General features: G+C 37.8%; 1 protein-coding gene across 2 annotated transcripts in view; it reads left to right on the plus strand.

Moving 5' to 3' along the window:
• SACM1L (SAC1 like phosphatidylinositide phosphatase) overlaps positions 1-22,181 on the plus strand; it is a 31,065-nt gene extending 8,884 nt beyond the window's left edge. Inside the window, exons 3-20 of one of the 2 annotated variants that reach the window (XM_027659362.1) lie at positions 1,400-1,474; positions 3,393-3,520; positions 4,557-4,706; positions 6,754-6,813; positions 8,404-8,437; positions 11,061-11,162; positions 11,588-11,673; positions 11,887-11,973; positions 12,407-12,475; positions 12,564-12,643; positions 14,615-14,713; positions 17,238-17,376; positions 17,605-17,674; positions 17,764-17,836; positions 18,285-18,378; positions 18,463-18,555; positions 19,251-19,308; positions 20,096-22,181. In XM_027659362.1, coding sequence (XP_027515163.1) covers positions 1,400-1,474; positions 3,393-3,520; positions 4,557-4,706; positions 6,754-6,813; positions 8,404-8,437; positions 11,061-11,162; positions 11,588-11,673; positions 11,887-11,973; positions 12,407-12,475; positions 12,564-12,643; positions 14,615-14,713; positions 17,238-17,376; positions 17,605-17,674; positions 17,764-17,836; positions 18,285-18,378; positions 18,463-18,555; positions 19,251-19,308; positions 20,096-20,232 — 1,634 coding nt within the window. In that variant the 3' untranslated portion in view covers positions 20,233-22,181. The remainder of the gene's footprint in view (positions 1-1,399; positions 1,475-3,392; positions 3,521-4,556; positions 4,707-6,753; positions 6,814-8,403; positions 8,438-11,060; positions 11,163-11,587; positions 11,674-11,886; positions 11,974-12,406; positions 12,476-12,563; positions 12,644-14,614; positions 14,714-17,237; positions 17,377-17,604; positions 17,675-17,763; positions 17,837-18,284; positions 18,379-18,462; positions 18,556-19,250; positions 19,309-20,095) is intronic. The other variant, XM_027659363.1, reaches the window with a different exon arrangement.
• The last annotated feature ends 657 nt before the right edge of the window (positions 22,182-22,838 follow it).

The raw sequence follows: 22,838 nt of genomic DNA on the forward strand, positions 1-22,838 counted from the left end.
TCCGTCCTGCAAAGAGCTTTGTTTGAAATGCCTCTTGGCTGTGGGTAAGCAGGGTGATGGTGCTTCCCTGTTTTTTGGTAAGACTGCCCATTACAACAGTGGAAACTGAGTCATCCAAGGGAGCCGGGATTGGTGCTACAAGTTCAAGACCAAAGTGTTGAACACTGGGGTTCTGCAACTTTTCCAAATTGTCCCAGTGCTGTCTTTTATATAATACTGAAACCTGATTTTTCATAAAGCCTCTAGAAACAGCAACAGTAAAAAACCTTTGCTGTAAATTTCATTCTGTGTTGCAAATTGGGATTCCAACGTCAGTGTGAGTAGTTTTCAACATGCTGATGTCTTTAATGTTTAACTTTTTTAAGAATGTGAAACCAGTGAATAAAACCAAAGAACTTCAATTAAATTACAATGAAACAAAGGCAATGGGAGACTTCCCTTTTGATAATTCAAGAGTTTGTACTCACAAATCTCTAAACAGATAGAAATGCTACAATAGTATTAATATAAAAGCAGTATTCTCTGTCTTTTATTAGGCCTCTTGTATACTTCATGTAAGAGCAGTGTGCCTGCCCAATCCCACTGATATTTTTGATGTTGTAGTGTAATATTTCAATTTCTTCTTCAAAGTTGTCACTTCAAAACTATAAAGATAGCTATCCCAAGTCTTTTTTTAGTCTACATGTCTCTCATTACCGGTCTTTTATCAGATGAACCTGTGTTCAGTGTTTAAAGCAGGGAGTTTAAAGAATTGTCTTTCTTGGTTTTCTGGGAAAATGCCTCACTCTGTTGTGGGTGTTTTGGGGTTTTTTTAAACTTCTTTAATATCTTTTCTGTTGCTTTAGAAAAGTAGATAGATGAAAGTTAAACATGCTAAGACTTTTAACTGATATGTGGATACCTGTTGGATCTCTTGGGATGTTGTTGGGAGTACTGCATCCCTTGCCATATCTATGCTGTTGTTGATAGTTCTGCAGAGATAGGCCAAAAGGTAAACTGTGTGCCCTGAAATGGAAATAGTCTGAGGCTCAGAAGGAGCACTGAGAACTGGGAGGCACAGGCACTTATGATTTGTTTGTCCTTGATGTCTTACTAGTTTCAAAACAAAGCTTCTGGAAGCTGGCAGGACAATACATTATTGAGGAGTCCACTTGCTATATTGTCACATGAATGAGCTTGAATTTATTCCATTGATTGATCAGTTTGATTAAACATAAGAAATTGTGTTGGAATGCTTCCACATCCTTGCCCCCAACTCCCCATTAGATTTTGCTTCTAGTACTTAAGACTCTAGCAAAACTTGAGATTTGATCAAGAAGCTTTGGAGTTTAATAGTTTTCCAGTATAGTCATGAAGGAAGCATTCTGAAGTTCTGATGTTGTTTTCTTCTGCTTTTCAGTTAAGAAAGATGTTCCCCCTTCAGCTGTTACACGGCCTATATTTGGCATTTTGGGAACAATCCGATTGGTGGCAGGTAAGGAAAGAAGAACTGTGCCCTTTAAAAATACTTAGGCAAAATATGTTACTAAAGAAGTTTTAAAGGCAAAAATAGTATTTGCAGGTACCTGAGACTGCACTTTTGTCAGTATGATAGGCTTTCCTTGTGGCTGTTGGAGGGTGGAAGTATCCCGATATAGGTTATCGTGAATGTTCATATGCCCCTTAAACCAGTAGGTGCTCTAAAGGCAGGGTTAACTCACAGTTGTTTGAGTTTTAAGGAATGCCTTTCAAATGAGTGCAGAGAACCTCATCCACTGACTCTTCATAACTGTTTTAATCTTAGCTGCAGGGTTTGATGCAACAATCAAGTTGTGAAGTTTGACTTGAAATCAATAATCTTGATCCACAGATAGCTGAGTGACAGAGTGATAGACTAGTAGATACAACTGTTCAAGTAACGGTTGTGTTCCAACTACCCTAAAAATACACAGAAAATCCAACATGAAAAGAAAAAGGCAGACGGAACAATTCTAATTCTAGGGAGTTGTGGGATAAGATAAGAATAAGCTGTCCAGTTTTTCCAAGTGTCTCAGTGGTGTTCAGATCTAAACAGTCACTGCTGTAAATAAACCTGATGCATAAAGTGTAAGATTTCAGGAAAGTAAGCGTTGCTACTCGAACAATCCTTCGTGTAGATTTTATTAGAGTATGAGACCGAAGTAGTCTGGAAAAAGATGTAATAAGGAGCATGCATGCTGAATAAAATCTGCATGTGTAGAAAGAATTTACGATTGCTCACTGCAGTATTCTCAACAGAGGCAAAATATCATTGTGTTGAATGCAGTGACATCTGACAGGACCTTAAAACTACTGAACTTTCTATGCCCATATTCTAAAGAACTGTGGATCTTGCAGGGTAAGAGCAGTGTAATGGATACCTGTGTCATAGGTGCTTGACAAGCTCTGACTGTTTTAAAGGGGAATTTTCACCACTTACAGGCGTGGTAATGACTTCTATTCATCTGACTGAATATTAAATAAAATACAGGATACACAAGTCTCTTAAAAGCTGAGTTTTCTTCATTCTACCCTCTAGAGCTTTGCACTGAGTGTTAGAATGCAGCTGTCAAGCTAAAAATGGTATCATTTAAAGTAAATGTTTAGTTAAGTGCTATTAGGCAGTTCAGTGCTATCTGTTAGCTGTAAAACTGGTCCCTTATCTAGCAATGCAGTATCTTTAACAAATATAAATATTCTTTGCCTTTTACAGTATTAAGAGTAACCTTTTTCTTCAAAAACAAGATGACACTGAAATAAGATAGGCTTAGAAATAAGGCTGTGTTGTGTTTACCAGCAAGTGTAAGTTAATTGCTTTGAGTGAACTGTCCACGATTATGGGGCTTTTTTGCTTTGTTACTTACTCAACCAGGAAAACAACAAACTTCCTGTCTTAAATTATTAAAAGAAACCCAGTTCTTTGTTCCGTTTTGAACCTGCTAGGATGAATATTTTTTTCAGGATAAGTTGAATGGTCTTTTTGGCTTTTGAAGCATGCTTCCTTTCATGTATTTTGGACTTTCTCTGTGCTTCCCAAACCACATTCAAGAGCATTGGCCTCTTTCTGCATTTGCAAACCTGAAGACTTTCAGACTGTCTCTGATCAGAAGTAAGAGTAGGTGACACTTTTTTTTATCTTGTCCATTTTTATTTTTTTTTAGCTCCTTAAACTTAATGAGTAGCTCTGTGAGCATAGAGAAGTGGGTAGCTTAGCAAGTGGATTTTTTTTTTTCTGCCCCAGCCCCTTACTCTTAAGAACATGAAGTCCTAAGTGTAACTTGAAGAAGCCTCACTCTTTCCTATTGATTTCAGTTTTCTGGTATGTTTATAGACTGCTTTTCTTAATATGTGCACCTGTTATTTTTTTATAAAATTTTGTTCTTTCTAATTTACAGGCACATATCTTATTGTAATAACTAAAAAGAAAAAAATAGGTGAGATTTTTGGTCATGCAATCTGGAAAGCAACAGACTTTGACATCCTGTCCTACAAAAAGACCATGCTGCACTTAACTGATATTCAGGTAGGTCTACTGATTACAGGAGTGTGGAGGAATGTTATCCTATTAACATATCCTATGTTAACGTCCATTACCACAGGACCTAATGTGATGAAACTATGAAAATTTTTTTTTAGGAAGCTCTTTGAACTGTAGCTTTTTTCTGATTTGTTCAGGTTACTAGAATGGATGTATTATTTGTGTGTAGATGTATATAAAATTAAGACATTCAAGATGATAAACTCAATTGTGTAACTCGGAATATCATCTGCAGTTCACAGATGTGCATTTTTGCTCCTTTTAAGATGGTACACCCTTCTTAAGCTTCTGTTAAATCTTTCTTGCAGGTTTACTATTCTGATAGCCCCTACCATAAGCTGCATTGCTGTCATCTTGTCTGTCTTGCTTAATTTATGGAATTGTTCAGTTATATAATTACCCAGCAGGGAAGAATTGATTTTTTTTTCCTCTTTTTTTTTTTTTTTGAGAGAGAGGGAAAGATTGAAGATTGTTTAAAACAGATGTGTAGTAGATTGATAAACAGCAGGTAAGGGTGTCTAACCAATGGAACTGGAAGGGAATCTGATGCTCTTTCAGGAAAGGAATGAGCTTAATCAGAACTTGAACCAGAACACAGGTTAATTAGTTATTGGGGTAATGTTGACAGTAAGTTATAACCTTTCTTTTGCATTGCCATCTTGTCTCTTTCTTCTTGACTGAATGGTTTTTGGGGAAACTAGTGGCTTCCTTTTTGCTTGGAAGTTGTTAATATTAGTTTGATATCAGTAGCTGTTTACCTCACAGGTATACTGTTCTCTGCTCTCCACTGTTCTTGCAGAATTTGGTTGCAGTGTGCTAACTGCAAGTTATCAGTGAACTGGTATCAGAATTGCAATCTCATGGTTTCCTTCTCATATGGTAATCTCTGGATGATGTCATGTATTGCTAGAGCACTAGCAAAATTCATCTCATCACTTCAAAAAGTAGTGGTAGCTTATAAGAATAAAGTATTTTGATGGTAATATGAAAGCTCTTCTGTCCTCTTTTCTCATCTCAACAGTTGCAGGACAATAAAGTATTTTTATCAATGCTTAACCATGTCTTGAGTGTGGATGGGTTTTACTTCTCAACAACCTACGACCTAACGCACACTCTGCAGCGATTAGCCAACACGAGCCCAGAGTTCCAGGAAATGAGCCTTCTAGAGAGGGTAAGGATTTCATTTTGTGTGGTATCTGTGCCTTGGAAGTTGTCAGTCAGTTTTGCATGGCTTGAGTTTACTTTATGCAGATATGTTTAAATGATATCAGTGTTTATCCAAACTATTGGGGGTTGTGGCTGAGCACACTGGTCCACCCTTCCTTAAGTCTCATAGCTTGTGAGCAGCATGACATTCTAGAAATCTGTTCCAATGTGATGTCACACTTCCACATCAGGTAGTTAGAAGTACTTACTGCAGTCTGCTTTAAATGGATTTAAAAAATCCAAAATAAATGAAAGTTTGCCTCTGATATTAATATTGAACACTTCTAATTGCAATAAGAAGGAGCTAAGCAGGAAAAATTGAGAGATAGCAAGTAATTCCTTTGACCTGGAATCGGGGGGAGGGGGAATCCAAAGTGGAATAAATGGTACTTGTCTTCATATTCTTTTCCAGGATAACATGAAATAGAACTGCAGGTTTTATGGCTATTGGTCTTGGGATGTTGTATTCTGTCTCAAATATTCCAATTCCTTATGTTTGAAGCATGAATTTAATATGCTGCTTTTGTCTTAAAAGCAACAGACAGATGCAATTGGAGCTTGAAATTCTCTTGTGTTTTCAGAGTTCCAGAATCATTAGTCTGATAACTTGCTGTACTGCAGTGTAAACAAGATCTAAACTGCCTAAGCACCAAAATACTGAATCCTTGAAAGTCAATAGCACTTTTTGTTTGCCTGAGAGGTGGCAGTGGAGTCACTGGTCCTTGTTGTTGTTGTTGTTGTTTTCGTCTCTTGGTTACTGAAACTATCTAAACTGGGGAAGTAGTATAGTTTCATATTTTTTGTTTGTTGGGTTTTTTTAATATTGGAAAAAGTGTTTATATTTGGGGATTATTTTGCATCATCAAATGCTGCTCTGCTAGTGTTCTTGGCAGGGAGAGCAGTTGCTGACATGAAAGGAAGGGTTTACCTTAAAATTGTAGCACTTCAGAAGGTTGTTTGAAAGGCAAAATACAGTAAAAAGGCATCCATTCCGAGTAAATTCAGATATTAGATGGTTAAAATTATTTCAGTGTAATTTCATACTCCCATGGCTGCAGTATAAAGGCTTATCAAAAGGATGGTGGCAATTTTGGACATCTCCAGTTCATCTCTACAGGGAAGCCTGACCTGTGTTTGGGGTGTGCAGGTTTTTGCTTGATATCTTGTGTGTTTGTTGCTTTTTAACAGTACTGGCAGAAGGAAACAACCTCAATATGGGGACACCAGAGAACTGTGTTATGTACTTTCACTAGTTCAAGATGCTGAAAGTAGGATTTGAACATTGTTTTCTGTTAGATAAAGGACTGTTGCAGCACTGAGCTTGAATTAATCTTCATCACCCTCAGTAGTGTGTGGCCTGCCTACCTCATCTTAAAGTTGGGATTTATGCCACGTCTCCAGAGCCTACACTGTGTTCTGCAGCAAATGTCACTTTTGTGACTAATCTGTAGCTTTCTGGAACGTGTTTGCCAACATGCTCAAGTCAGTTCTTAGGTGAATTAGAAGTAGGAAATCCATGAAGTTGAAGGTGGTCATTTATCCAGTGAAATACAAATACTTTTGTCTTTTAAACTACGAGTATTGTTTAACTTTTAGTTCTCGGAATTGTTGATTGTTCCACACAGGACTCCTTGTGTTTTTACTTTCCACCCATTTTAAGTGTTTTACCTTGCTGCTGCTCTTAAAATTTTGGGTAATTTCAAGTCCTGTGTTCTTAGGGCAAAGACTGGAAAGCTCATCCAGTAACTGCAGCTCAGCTGGTGATGGTTTAGTGTGCCTGAAGTGTCAGGCAACACCTTAAAGATTGGAGAGAACTGTTCTTCTTTTAACTATTCCTATTTAAATTTCTAGTCCAGGACATGAAGGTTACTGATGAAAGAAGGGAATTTCATCTCCATTTGTATCTGTTCACCTAAATTTGTGTGATGCATGGATACTGTGATACCACCGTTATGCTGAATTAAACAGAATTGACAGTCTCTAAAAACATGTTGCCTTTTTTCTTGCTGCAGGCAGATCCACGGTTTGTATGGAATGGACACCTTCTTAGAGAATTTATTGCCCAACCAGAGGTAAACACTTTGTAATTATTAGATTATTAGAGAACAAATACCCTTTAACTACAACTATGCAACAGTTTTTTGTAATTCTGTCTCTTTCAGACAGCCAGAATCTAGTATAACGTGGCTATTCATCATCTAGTTTAGCACAGTGAGTCTTCTGCTTTCAAACTTCCAACTTTATGTCCATGTCCTCAGTAGTACTCTAGAAAGCTGACTTTTGGAAGTGTCTGTATTTGAAGATACTGTGCCGTGAAGATACCTGCTTATATAAACCAAAGTGGAAGTTACACTGCCCAGCACATGCTTCTGAAGCATTTTGAATTCTGGCTACTTAGTTATCTTTTTCTATAGGCAACGTTCAGCTTATCACTTGTTTTGTAAGACTGTCTCACATCTTCCTCTGTGAGTGCAGTTTAAATTCCATTTGCCCAGTGAACAGATCATAAACCTGGTAAATAAGAATAAAACTGACAGTTTAGATTCTTCCAGTTTGTCTCAAATGAAGACTAGCACAGTGTAACCTTCTGAGTTCACTTAGTCCAGCAAATACCAGTGCATGACCACGAGCCACAAGAGTAGTGCCTTAGTGGCCACACTGTCTAAGCTCCTTCCTATTGGAGACATCAGATGTGCTAAACTTCTGGAATGGTCTGCACTACAGCAGCCTCCTCTCCCCATCAGTGCTTCACATTTATCAAAGCAAATGATGCACTGCTTCTATTTCTGTCTCAGTAACCTGTGGAGATGTGCTGTTCCATTAGACAGCACTGTTCCAAAAGGCTGGATTATGCAGTGCTTCTGGAATGCGAAGATATGAATGAGCAAAGGACTGTTGTGCATATTCTGGAGGCATATGACTGAGTATAAGGTTTGGATAGTGCTATGCAAACAAAGCTTGGGAAATGGGAGAGAAGCTGTATGAGAACAGCAAAGACAGCCAAGTGTGGCTGGTTAGTGAAAACAGACGTAGGAGGCAAAACACTGAAGCTGAAAAGGGAGATAACTGATATGTGAGGGGAAGCATGGCCTAACATAGACTACAGGTGGCTTGCTACAGGAACAGTTTTAAGTAATGAGATGTGGGACTTCTGACTTCTAGTACTGGAAAACTTTAAAGTTTTCTTGAAAGACCAAATTATTCAGGAATGGCAGGATGGGAAAAAACCCCTGGAACGAGCATTTTGAGTATTAATCACATACATATGAAATCCTGTGTTAACTACTGTCTTTGCATACATCCTACTGTGGAGGTAAAGCAAATACCATGTCAAAAGGCTTTCAGCGTGTACTGCTTTATATCTGGCATGTTTGTAGGAGAGTAAATGCTATGTATAGGAGGACAAAGCAGCTTGCTTTTTGTCCAGGCTGCTTAATTAGGATTAGACTTTCACTTTTTCCCTCCTACTAATAAGGATTACATATGTTGCTGTTTTCCTCGAACTTTTTTTTCTCAGCATTACTGCACCCCAAACAAAAAAATAAAGCATATAAACTGTATAAAATTATCCCAAAATTCCTAGGCAAAGCATAGTCACTCACTTATCTTTTTTTACCTGCTAGTGTTTAATATTTCTAACATGTATTATTTGTGTGTTTCAGATCCATCGGTTTGCTACGCCGGTGATGCATGGATGTATCCTTTTGTGTTGTCAAACTCAGGGCTGAATATGGGTAGTCCAATAGCAAAATGGTTGCTGGCAAGGCTGCTCTACTGCTACGTTGGCAGCGATAACATAGAGCACAATGTCAGAATTAAGTTATGCTTTGTTCATATATGAGCATTACATATTGTATGATAACACACTCATATGTTAACTCCCTTGAATATTCTGCTTTGAAGGCTTAATGTATTTTAGTGGCATGGTTTGCATAACTGTCTTTCAGTGGGATTGAAGGTTAAGATTAATATGGCAGATGCTCTTACATCAGCTTAAGTACTTTTTTATCCTGCTATAAGGATGCATTTACTTTGGATATAAAATAAGGGAGAACAGTTTTGACTTGAAGGAGTGATTATGGATGTTCCTGTTGATGCATAAAAGGATAAGAAGTTCTGCTGAAGGCTTCCTGGATGCTCCTCCTAGGCAGCTGCTTTTCCTGCACCAGCACTTTGAGTAACAGCCTTTTTAGCAAAGCAGTCATGAGTTTGTTTTTGAGAAGGGGTGTATACTGTAGGTAAGCTAAATGCTTTCTGGAGGCAGTGTGGTGATCAACAACAAGTCCCAGGTAGTTGCTCCTGGACTGGCAGCATGAAATGGACTGTCTAAACTGGACAGAGCAATTCATGCCACATTGTGCTTCATTCCTTCACTGTATAGGCCCCTCAGATGTGTGCAGGGAATGGCTTCCAAATGGAACCACTTGATCTGGTAGGACTGTCAGCAGCTGGCAGATCTCCAGTCCTCCTTTCCTGTGACTTCATTTAATGGAAAATGTTGTGGGAGTAGGCAGAGAGGCAAGGAAAGATAGCAAAAGGGAACTGTCAAAACAGCCCAATGCTTACACTCTGGCAGAGTGCAATTAACTCCTTCCTCTGTCCTGTTTTCCACTATATAAATGATTAGCATAAGTAATGTATGTTTTGTTGTAATTCTAATCTGACCAAACACCTTAGAGAGCCTAGGAATTTGAAGAAACTAGATTTCTAGTGATAAAAATGCTAGGAAGAGCCCTAAGCAGAATTGCTGCAGTACCACTAGCAGTTATTTCAATAAAATCAAAGCTGCTTTTTTTTTCTCCCCACATAAACCTAAATATATTTTTTTTCAACTATGTGGACTGGTCTTGCAGTGATGAGAAATAACAGACTTACTTGGGTAGTTGAGACTTTGATCACCTAAAAACTTTAAACTATATTTAATATTTCCCTTGCTGCTCAAAAATAAAAAAGGCCCTTCTAAAGAAAAACAAATCTCATCTTTTCCTTTTTTGTGTGTGTGGAAGTTGCCAGTAGTAAATTCTCATTTAAAGAACAGAGATTGCAAACAGAAGATAGGGTGACTATTGCCAGGCAGCTAAGGTTAGAGGTAACCTTTCTTGCAGGAAACTGTTGGCTGTAAAAATGTTAAATTAAAGGATGTAGGACCTGGGAGTAATTTTCCAGGAAAGCAGAGGAATAGGCATTTTTCAGCCTTAATTTGTGAATTGTGAGAACATTCTGGATGGGTCTGACGTGTACTACATTTTTTGAATTCTTTACAAACAGTATTGGCATAAATACAAATATAAATCAAAATGTTCAATGTATGCAGTCAGCGTGCTCTTTAACATAGCTTAGGGTATGTGTGACACAGAATCATAAATGAATCATAAATGTAGAATCTAAATTTCACTATAAAATATGCTATTTTGAAAAAGGAAAATATATCTTGTTTACTTTACCAACCTTGAGACAAAGTATCTAGCTTCCTCAAAGAGTAGAAGACTGCAGTACACTAATAAAAAAACCTACCATTTTGATCTTTTGCTTGCTTTAAAGTGGTAGGTTTCAGTTTTTAGGGGCAAAACTGGGGAACCTACCTGGAGAAATTTTCATGATGAGTGCTGGTCTCTGTTAGACTTGACAGCTTACCAAATAAGCGCCATTATAAGCAGCACAGAACAAGACTAAAACTGAAACTGGTTGTCAGTGGCCCCTGCTTGTTGATTAATCCCAGGTTATGGTGAATCTTCCACTGTGGGTATGTAGCCTGGACAGGAAACCATTCTTGTGTTTGAATCTCACACTGGAGACTTGGTGCATGTTCATTCTTTTTCTTTGCGTGGAGCCAGTCTGTTACTGCTAATTCTGGCATTTGTGAATGTGATGTATGTTGCACTTATGAGTGCAAGATATACACCCCAAGATATTCACTCTTTTAAAAGCCTAGAAAAAAGTTCTGAAGTGGTATTTTTTGTTAAAAGCAGTAGGGGCAAGAAACTGTTAAGGGAGTCTAATAAAATTATGGATGGGACAGATTTTTTAATAAGGACCATAAGACCCAGATGAATCTTCTTTAGAATGAAGTTTTTTCAAAATTACAGCAGTTTTAATGTTTGTTCATCAGTGACATTGCCGTAGGGATTCTTTTTGCGATGTGCATACTGGTCCTAATACTACTACTATCTCTCAAGTTTAATGTTCAGCTGTTGCTGGTGTGAGAAATATTTACAAACTTCTTTGAATGTAGTCACTTGGTTCCTTGATGTTTCCTACCTCTTGATGTATAAAAATATCCTAATGAAATGTTGAGTTTTTCCTTAGTGTTATTCATTAGTTATCACTATGCACTCTTGTTCTATTAATGGCAAGTGTTTTGACTGGCTGCTTGTTTCCAGAAGAAGCTGTTTCAGGGCTGGGGTACGCTACTATGTAAGAGGTAAAATAGAAAATTGATATATTTCAAAAATAATACAAGTTCTATCTGTACATGTGACTTACCTTTAAGAGCAATTGCTGTGTAATGACTTGCACAAAAAAAAATGCTTAGTTTATTTTGAGGTCCTTCCTCCAAAGAAAATATTAGCATGTTTTCTTATTTTTTAAAACTGACTCATTTATTCTCCTAGAGATAACTGCAAAAGTTTTGTAGTGAATTGTGAATATTTCAGCGTCAGAGCACTGGAATTTCATTTCTTGTTAAATGACAATTTCTAATGCTAGAAATATGAAAATATGTTAAGCAGAACAGCTCTGTGCTTTCTGTGAGGACTTACTGGGAGGGGAAAGGAAAGCTTTTGCTGATGTACTGTCACTGTTCTGCAGGCAGCATGGACTTGTTAACAAGGTCTTTTTCCCACATAGGTATTGATTCAGAAGGGCATGCTGCTAACTTTGTTGAAACAGAACAAATTGTGCATTACAAGGGGAGCAAGGCATCGTTCGTTCAGGTAAAGTCACCATAAGGAACTGCTCACTGGCTTAAGACACAAAGATAAATAGCTCTGTCTGTGTCTTTAAACATAGATTTTATGTAAGATATGCAAACAAAACTAAACAAACAGACTGAGTTAGTTTAACAAAATAAACCAGTCTGCTTTATTTTTAAATGTCAAGTGAGTCTGTAAATTCTGTTGTTTAAAACCATTTCCATTCTTTTGCAGACCCGTGGATCAATTCCTTTTTTCTGGTCTCAAAGACCAAACCTCAAGTATAAACCAAAGCCACAGATCAGCAAGTCAGTAAATCATGTATGTGAGTGTTTTTCTAGAGTCCTGGGGGTTTTAATAAGTTTCTGGGCTTATTTTGTGTGATAGGGTAGTAAACTGTAATCAGAAGAACAACAATCAGCAATACTAGGTTGAGCTTTATTTTTTTTGAGAGTAGTAGCAAGAATCTTTGTACTCCTTACAATGAATTTAAAGGCTGAAAAAAATCCAGACATCAGTGGGGGTAGTTTCTCTTTGTATCTTGTTTGCAGCAGTTTTAGTAGCAGCACAATACTCCTTATCTGTAGCATGTTTAATAAGGACAGCTGGATGAACTGGGAGGATGAAAGTAGAAATGTATTGGCACAATAGAAAACATCAAACACTTTTCTTAGTTAGAAGAACCATCAAAAAGATGATAATGGAGATTTCTTGTAAGGCACAGATCTGTCAACACATTTCTTTTCTCTTCTAGATGGATGGCTTCCAAAGACATTTTGACTCGCAAATAATTAGCTATGGAAAGCAAATGATTGTCAACTTGGTATGCTTTCACTTGTTCTCCCTGAAAAAGCTGTCGTTCTTTTAAGCAAGCTTTGAGTAATACTGTCTCCTTTTTCCCCTTTTCCCAGGTTAACCAAAAAGGTTCAGAGAAGCCTCTTGAGCAAACATTTGCGAAAATGGTAAACAGCATGGCAAATGGAATGGTCAGGTACATGTGATATGAAATGATACATTCTGTGTTACTACTTGAGCACTGCCTCTGAATCCCACAGAGTCGTCAGTTCTTCAGGGCCTTTTCCAGCCCTCTGATTTGTTTGCATTTCATTTTTATGAAATAACTTGCAAATGACCCATGCCCCTTCCTACCTCAGAGCTCACATTCTAAGCAGAATTGAGACTGTGAAGCAAATATGGGACAAAGAGAGGAGACAGGCAGAATAAAGAAGGAAATTCAGAGGCAATGGTAAGGCCAGTATTGGAGTCATAGTATGCAATGAGAGCTGTGGAAATCATCTGCATTTTAGGAGAAAGACAATCATGCCCTCTAGAACTAGCTTCTGGCAAAAGGGCTTGGTTACATTGCTAACTTAGTAAGGGAGTGAGTGGTGAGTTTGAACAAAACAGGATGAGATAAAGGAGGGAACAGTGAGGGGAACAAGTAATTTAAATGTCTGGAGCTCAGTGTACTAATGGGCCAAGAGAGTCGAGATGCAGTTTTAATCATGAGAAATTTCATCTCTTTGTGGGAATATTGAGTGCAGTATGCAATTTTACAACCTGTCTGTGCTTGCTTTCATTAACTTCTGGAGGGAGGGCTAACATACAACTCCCACAGATACTTGCCTCTGCCTTATCCTTGAAATTACTGTAACTGTATTATCATCACTCATGTATGTTAAAGGGCAAAATCCCACCTCTAGGCCAAAGGCATCCTGTTTTAATAAGGATTCACTTCTGTCTGAGGATAAGTAAGGAATTACAGGTTATATTCAAGGTTCCCTTCTAAATCCTGACATTGAATTTTTTCCAAGCTCCTTTCTGCTTATGTCCTACTGTTGCCTTCTCCAGGATAGTCAGAGATGACTGTTTCACTTCTGTGTGCTGCTTTACTGCCCTCAGAGGTGTGTTTGTGTGTGATGTTGGTGTGCGGATGTGCATTTTATTTTTATTAAAAAAGACCACTTCTAAAATATGCTCTTTGCTCACTCTCACACCTAGGCTGGTGTTGATACTTTAGCTGTACAAAGCTTGTGGAATTCTGTGCATCTTTGCTATAAAATCGTCTGGTAGAAACAAAGATGTAAAGTTATGTCAGGGTGTGTTCTGGTGGTGTTCTGTGTATGATCCAAAGCAGTGTTTGGCAGCCTCATTTTACTATTGCTACCAAAATCCACTTTCTTTATTAATTGGTTTTAATGGTGTTTATCTGCCAGACTTGAGTCTTCAGTTACTTGTTTCAGTGTGTATATACCATCTTTCTTCATGCACATAGTCCTGAAATCTTGTCCAATAATAACGTTTGGATTACAAATGCTTGAGGGGAGGAGTGTAATGCCCTGTAATTCACAGTAAACATATACATACAAATGTTTAATCAAGCACCACTCATTTAGAGCACTTAGTGCAGAAACTAATTGGCTGTTAAAATCTTGTTCCAGGTCAATAGCTTTTCCATTTTCTTAGGACAGAGATAGGTTAATTGTTCAAACAGAACCTGTCTCGGGTTTCTAGAGAGCTATCAAGGGAATTGTACCAGGAAAGAATGTTGCACTTTGAACTAGACAAAGGTGTCAAAATGAACTGAAGTTCCCAATGCAGTTCCTTGGAAGAGAGGAGAGTAAAAGAGTCCTGGTGGGGAAAAAAATAAAATGAGATGAAATAAGATTCATATCCCTTGTGTACTTTCTGGAGGAAAACTACTAGCCAGAGCATAGAGTGAGTAATTTGGAATGGAAGTTGCATTTTGGAAAGAATTGTGAATTATGTCACCATGCACACTAGGAATGCAGCTTCAGGAAGATTACAGAGCACTGACAAAATCCATAGATTTGCTGGAAGCCATTGCTAAAGAAAAACAAATCCTCTGTCACTACCTGTTTTATAGATCAGCCTTTTGCTGAGTTTTGTGAAACCATTACTGCAGTACATGTGATCTGAAAAGGTGCTTCTCTCTGACCAGATACGTAGCATTTGACTTCCATAAAGAGTGCAGTCGGATGAGGTGGGATCGACTTCAGATTTTGATGGATCAACTAGCAGAACAACAAGATGAGTTTAGGTAAGGCTCTGCAGTTCTTTCACTTCTGTACTGTTGAAATGAGACCACTTCCTCATAGCTGCTGTTGTCTTGCATTAAGGCACAGTGAGACAGATCTGTAATCTTCCATGAAGATGGATTTGTGTACATCAGTGTTTCCATGTCTCTGATCTCTTGCCCATAGCACATGGAAGGTTAGAGATCTGGTGGGGGGTAAGTTGTAGAGCCCTTGTTCTGTCTCAAAGTGGTTCTGAGAAGTGTAGCAACACAGTTGTGACAAGAGCTGCCTTGTAAGGTTGGTTAAAGATTAGACAAAGTTGCATACTGAAGCCATTTAAGAAGTCAGCTTAAGTGATATTTTTTTTACCCAATACTAATTCCATGTGTTGTTGACAGCAAACTATTCTGTCACAGTCAAACACTTAGTGCTCCTTCCACAGGCACCTGTAAAAGTGTTTTCTCTAACACACATTGTTGTGGCACCAAATCTTGCACAGCACTGATCGTCAGCCTTTGCTAACATAAGTAACCCACAAGGAGACATTCTCATTTTCTCAAGTCATAAAAGTACACTAAATGTCCAAATCAATTTAAATCTTTAGTCCCACAGGTGGGTTGTTTTTAGGCACTTCTTGGTCTTTGCTACTCCTAGATATGTAGATTGCTAGGGAAATGGTTTCCTTTGTTCTGCTTTCTTCCTATTCCTGAAGTCTTGTGCCTAAAGGATGAAGCAGATCAGCTAAAACATTACAACACTGGCAGTGGCGTAGTCTATCCTAACAAAATAAAATGAGGTGAGCTGTGGACTAGAATAGAGTCTTGTTACTGAAACCTCTTGCTTGGAATAAAGGCTATGGGAATAGTATAAGTTAATCAGAAGATCGTGGATATTCTCTGCCTACCACAAGAAAAAATAAAAAAGGCCTTAAAGACCTGTGAAGACCTGAAGGATAAATTGGCTTTGGGTACATCAAATAAGGATAAATAAGACTGTAGGTTTTTCCTATACAGCAAGAATCATTTATTCTTGGAATTAATGCTGAATCCCCTAACTTGTTTGCTGCCACCTGCCATAGGAGGCTTAGAAAAGAACCACATTTCCTTGAAATGAAGAAAAATAGAGAAAAGAAAAGGTCATGCATCTCTAAAACAAGATAAAAAAATTGACGACTCTTCCTCAAGATTAGGCTGCCTTTTTATTATATCTAGTGTGACTATTGTTTAAATGGGAACAGAAAAGCCTGAGTTTTTATCTTAGAAAATAGTTCTGCAACCCCAAGGGAGGTAAACAACTCTATTTTCTGCAGGTTAAATCCAATTGTGAAAGATCTGTCAGAAAGTAGAGCTACATTTGAAGAGGTGCTTTTAAAATTTTTTAGAGCAACTGTAGGAGATGGAGGACTTGAGTAGTCATTTCTGGTTAATAAGATAATTTATTATTATTCTAATATCAGTTCTAGGCAAAGCTTGGGGGGAGAAAGGGAGAAAATGAAAATTTCACAGGTATTATTGTCTGCTTTAATCATACAACGATCATGGTTTAACAGAACTAGTTCTCCAAGAATGATGAAAATGGCTCTTAAAAAGACAACACAAGGTTGATCAAAGTAAATTTTAAGTCTCTTGATTGTAGCACTGCATGACTCTAGACTTGATGATCTTAAAATGTTCCACAGTATCAGTGGATCATATGCTAGTCCACATTCAGAGTTCATAACTACATTTTTTAATATGTAGAATATGACCTGTAAATCTGTAGACAACTGGAAGTTTCATGCTCTGGCAGAACTGGTGGAATTCTATCCCATTTCACACATCCAGCTGATAACTTGATTGGCATTTTTGATTTACCAGCTCAGTATTGGAATACTTGCATGCAATTCCATATTTAAAATGAGCTGTTTGTCATCAACTAGTGGAAATACCTGGTTTAGTGGATTTAAAAGACAGAGGTAACAATTAGCATATGCAGTTGCAAGAGGGAACACCTGGTTCCCCCAGATGTTCTCATAATGGAGAGAATAGTACATGATGGTAGCAGATTTCAGTAGTGGCCTGTAAAAAATCTGAATACCTTCCTGGAAGAAGTGTGCCTGACAACTTAAATGAGTTTTTATGCAGTCGTAACTGGATTGAACATTGTGACCAGGTATATTCAAACTTGCTTACTTACTCTGTTACACTCTGCTAATGATCTTGATATCTGTGGAGCTGGGACACTAAAATAACTGGAAAAAAATCAATAAAGTGTAAGTCACTGATTTTTGTAATGGAAGCTGCTTTCCAGTGGCATAAACCAGCATTTGCTGGTTGGCTTCCTAAATGGTAAGAGTGAATACTAAATGTTCTCTATCTATTGATGTTGTTTTTCAGCATGGGAGGGGAAGAATCAAAGAGAAGGAGGCATCAAAGTTCAAAGACATGGCCAGGAACATTTGATATGCTCAAGATAACTCTGTTTTGGTTGTTAGGATATTTACTTCTGGAAACCTGTGATTTATATGGACTGTTATCTATAAATACTTACGTGTCTTTTATGTGTTAGTTATTTTCTAGTGGATTCGGATGGTAAAATCGTGACCCAGCAGGAAGGAATATTCCGCAGTAACTGCATGGACTGCCTTGATCGGACTAATGTGATCCAGAGCTTATTGGCACGTCGATCTCTTCAGGCCCAGCTTCAGGTAAATATTTTATTCTTGTTTAATAAGCTGGAAGAGGAGAGGTGCTCTCTGTTTGGAACAGAAATGTAATTTTAACACTACAGCAAGAGCTTGCATACTGGAGTTACTGTACTGCTTACTTGAAATGCATTGACTGGACTCTAGTTTAATAGATACAGCTTTTTCTGAAAGCAAATCCTAATTTTTCTAGCAAACTACCAGTGAGCCTGAATATGCTTTTTGTTTCAGAGGCTAGGTGTTCTGCATGTTGGACAGAGAATTGAAGAGCAAGCAGACTTTGAGAAAATCTACAAAAATGGTAGGCTGTTTATAGAGTTCACACAATAACTTTTCTCCAAACAGGGTACATAACTTCCTTAATATTTCTTAATGTCTTCCTATCCACAGCATGGGCTGATAATGCTAATGCTTGTGCCAAACAATATGCTGGAACTGGTGCCTTAAAGACCGATTACACAAGGTGAGTCAGCCTTTCTTGTAAAGGCCTTCTGGGTTTTTGGGCATGTTTGGAATTTTCTTTAAGTCTTCATATCTGAGAAAGTTATTAATCTGGGACTTAGGACATAAATGAATTTTGCAGTTCAGTTGGTAAAATATCAGACTAAAATCTACAGAACACCATTCTTTGTGTTTATATGGAGGAAGAAAAGGCTATCTGAAAATAAAACCAAGGAAGTGTGCTGTGAAGAGGCACACTTATATTCTGTGATGGAGACAAGTGCCATTTTATTTTGAAACTTTGTTACAAGCATGTTTGGTAATAATGCAGAGGGAGCACTAGATAAATGTATTTCCATGCAGGTATTCATTTAACATAATACACATTTCGATAATGACAGGACTGTAAATCTGAAATTATCTTCCTGAATTTATATCTTCGAAATACTTTTCACAACTTCCTTTTGCAGAACTGGGAAGAGAACTCAGTGGGGCTTAATAATGGATGGCTGGAACTCATTAATACGTTACTACAAAAACAATTTTTCTGATGGATTTAGACAAGTAAGTTAAGTTTTTAACTGTGGGGAAGTGTATTTGATAAATGTGGCTGTGCATTTTAACTTTTGCCCTTCCTTTCTCTTTCAGGATGCGATTGATCTTTTTCTTGGAAATTATTCAGTGGATGAAGTAGAACCTGCTAGTCCTCTACATGTCAAGAAAGATTGGAAGTTTTTAGCTGTGAGTATGGAGACTTTATTCGTGATTGGAGAAATGTGTACAACCATTTAGTAGTCGCTTCACATGACTAAGTAGGACTTGTCTGTTTAGTCATGAAGCATCCCTATAATCTGGTTATGTTTCTATAATACCTGCTTGTAGGATTAAACCCAGACTGTTCCTTTGACAGAAAATGGAGTGTCCTTGAGGTATTGGAAAAACTGCTGCTCGCTTTTTAAAAATCTACTTCATCAAGTGGAAAGGGGGAAATTCTATTAGTCACCATCAGTGACTGTTTCATTCTGCAGAAGAATCTTGTGAAGATTTTTTTTTTTTTTCCTCACACTTCATGCAGAACCCCACTTTTTATTCTTTTTTCACCCTCCCCCTTCTATTTTGTGAAATGGTATTTGGGGACATTATGGGTTTCACTAGTAGCTGGTGTTTGGGTTTGGGGTTTTCTTTTAACAAAACACAAACCTCAATCTCTTTTAATGCACAGAAGGTGTATTTTAATTCTTAACATAATTTAGAAAGTGTTCAGTAACTTTGGAGCTATCCAAACTTTTATTTGTACCTGAATGCAGGTGAATTGAGAATTAAAGCAACTTCATTGTAAAGCAAGTAAATAGCTTTGCAGTACAACCCATCTTGAAGAAAATTAAGAAATAAATGTGCTGCTGTATCAAGTGATTATTCTTTTTCTCTTTCCTCAGTTGCCTATTATTATGGTGGTTGCTTTCTCCATGTGCATTATTTGTTTGCTAATGGCTGGTAAGTCACTATTGGTTTTAATTCCATAAAATTGGCTTGTTTCTGTGTGAGCTTCATGTAAATGGTTACCAGTAACTATTCAGTATAAAACTGCTGACCCTGAGATTAGCTCAGTTGTTCAGAGCTTGGTGCTAATGACACCAAGGTTGTGGGTTTGATCCCTGTATGGGCCATTCACTTAAAAATTGGACTCAGTGATCCTTATGGGTCCCTCCCAACTCAGAAGATTCTGTGATTCTGCTTCTCAATGATTCTAAAAAGTTTTTGAGGATTAGCGCTAAATCAGTAACGTGGAAAAAAAATGAGGTGCTATATAAAGCAATGTTAAAACACGTGTAGAAGTCACTTAAAGGACAGTTAGTTGTCCCCAAATTTAGTTGCACCTGAGTAGACATCTAGCTTTATTGTAGGCTGTGTAATTTTGGGCGGAAGTGCAGTTCAAAGCAGTCAGATATAGGCATAAGCCTGTTCTGGTGGATGTTCCCTTAATCTAAATCTATGTTAGGATTGGTGAAGGCTTTTGCCTTCTGCTTTTTCCTTGAATTTTCCAACATTAGTGCCAGTAGAGTTCTTGACTGACTTCCACAGATGTCTGTTTGATGTGTTCCAAGAACTGTGTGGCAAACACAATTTTTTCCTAGGTAAGGAAATAGAAAAAGACCTGTGAAAAACTTCTGACTTCATTTGACAACAGATCTCTGACGAAGGCCTTGAAATATTTTGCTTTTGGGCTGAAGTAAACTCTGGAAATAATGAACTAAAAGGTTTGTCTCACTCTTCTTCACAGGTGATACATGGACTGAGACATTGGCCTATGTGCTTTTCTGGGGAAGTGCAAGCTTTGGAACTTTTGCTATCATCCTTTATAATGGCAAGGATTTTGTAGATGCACCCAAGCTGGTCCAGAAAGAGAAGATGGACTGAATTTGTGTGTGTGGAAAGCGGCTTGGTACTGAGGATTCTTCCAGCCACACTTGGAGTCTCTACTGACCTGCTTTCCACACCAAGTAGTGCTCTGTTGGACATTCTTCCTTGGCATTGGGGGGGTGGGGGTAAGGAAACCATGTCCTGTGGTGGTGGTAGCTTTCAACTGAGACCTGACTTGACAGTCTTAGTTGCAATGGTCTTTGGAATATTGCATTAGTGGACGGGGCTCCACTCTTACTGGGGTAATGCAAAGACAAAAGTCAGCTTTTTGGTGTCTGGAACATCTTAAAGCTTAAGTGGATTGCTTAAGTTTATGGTCCAGCTGGGCTGTTTCAGCTGCTTTTTCTGGTCTTGACAGGAGAGAGCTCTGATGCTGTTCATGTGTCAAAGTACCCAAATGTTGAAACATTAATAATGGAACATCTGATAGTGGTCTCTGAACAAATATGGCTTTGTACCAATGAAAAGTCTAGGTCCAGACTTAGAGCTGGATTACATTTGTTGTGATAGAGTCCATGTTAAGGAGTCCTTCGTGCAAATTTGTGTGTGGATTCTTTTCACTAAATACAAAAGGTTTTTTGAATTCTAATGCTATTCTAAAGTGAGGTTTTTGTCCTGTCTTGTTTATCTAAAACTGATGCAATATTCTGCTAATCATTGTTGGGTGAAAGGGCAGTGTAATTGGATGTTCCTGAAGTTGCAAATGTCTTGCACTGTTTCAATACTGCAATCTCCATATGAAAATTCAGTAGTTAGCAAGTTAAAATATAGAATTTTCTTTCTAAAGATGTAAACAGAATCAAAGAATGTAAAAGTCCTTTGCAGTGTTTATTGAACCTTCCTTATGCTAAAGTTCCAAAGTATTCCATTACTTTTAAGAATGGGTTACAACATAAAAGGTGAACTTCATATTGTTTTGCTAGTCAGCTGCTTCTGTCCTTGGTTATATTGAAATAATTTATCAAAGGAGGAATAACCTGAGGAGAAACGTTCAGTCTAAACTCCAAGTTTGCACTTGGGAGCAGCAGCTTGCTTTTCATGCATGATACTGTAACACACACTTAAAAAAAAAAAAGAGGAAAAAAAAAGCTACTGACTAATTCATACTGGTTAATATGTCTTTAAATTTAGTGCTTCCAAGCTGTATAAAAATAAGGACCAATTTTAAGCTATTTTGTCACTTAATTTTATATGGTTTGTTCAAAACCTGACATGGAACTTGCTTAAGGCGCTGTGCATTGTTTAATATTTCCTGTAAGTACAGCTGTATATTCAGATTGCGAGTATAAAATTTAAATGGGGGGAAGGGAGAAACATGTAGAATACTACTAGGACTAGCACAGTTGTCACTATTGAAGCTAGAACACAAAACACTGATACTCCAGTGTTCCCTTGTGTTATGACTGAAAATATGTACAGGTTTGGTTTTGGTTTTTTTTTTTTTTTTGCAACTGTTCATTTAACCTTGAATGTTTCTGGAGGCCTCTCTGGGTTTTGTGAAAACATAACCTGTTCATGAGCACTAGTCTTGCAAAGTATCTGTTTGCTTCTAGATGCTGTAATGGAAATACCAGTTGGTGGTTAACTGGAAAATCCTCTAACTTAAAATTTTTAAAGGTGAACTCCCTCATAGGCACGAAGTAGGAGAACACCATAGACTCAATATTTGAAAGTAATGGTTCTGATGGCTCATTGGCAGGTAGAGTTTGAAACTTGGCTCGGTTGTCTTGCAGTCTAGAACTAAGTTGTTGCATCTTTGGTGAAGAAGTTCTTGCAGCAAAGACCAAACTTGAATTGCTAATATAAAAGGCTTGTAAGACATAGAATAATGTAGGTTTTAGAAGTTGGAAGGCATCTGTATTTCAGTGCTTTGCAAAGAGTCTGTATTTCTAAAATCACAAATGGTGTACTCCTAAATGACAATAAAATGTTCAACTTTTTCTAGATGTACTGTCTCTGTTACATTTTGTGTGTTGGAGTAGACTGTTCCCAAGTTGCTCCTTAGGAACTGTTTCTCACTCAAAGGATGCTTCGGTTTTGTGTCTGCTCATTGGATGTGGTGATCGTGCTCTGCTGTGCTTAAATATTGATGATCTCACACTGTGCTCGATGTCAGTTTGCCCTAGTGTCATGTTCCAGTCTTCACTGCTGTGTCTGGATCTCAGTCTGAGATCTACTGTGGTTGGAGTTCTCCAGTGCTGCATCCCAGGTATCAGCTCTCCTCAGTGCTGATGGCTCTTTGCCTCTTCCCTCACCACAGCACTTCAGAGAGTTTTATTGACCACAGCAAGAGGTGCTTGGGGTGAAAATTCAAGCTGTCTTCTCCCTTTTACTCTCACTAGGTGAATAGATTCACACACACACACACACACAAAATTATTGCTGTTACAATTTTGGATCCTGAAGCTGTATTTTTTTTTTTTTAATAAACTAATTCCTTACAGGTACTTGGCCTGGGTTGGGTTTGTTTTGGGATTATTTTTTTTTTTTAAGTTCAAAGGTTTAAAATTAAGTACTTTGTTTTTCTAAAAATATATTTTAATTAAGTAAGGCATATGTAGCTGTGAAACCTTAATGAAAAGCCTGGTTTTCACAGACTGAGC

This window comes from Corapipo altera, unplaced genomic scaffold, assembly GCF_003945725.1.
Source record: "Corapipo altera isolate COAL_440 unplaced genomic scaffold, ASM394572v1 44b, whole genome shotgun sequence".
Taxonomy (NCBI): Eukaryota; Metazoa; Chordata; class Aves; order Passeriformes; family Pipridae; genus Corapipo; species Corapipo altera.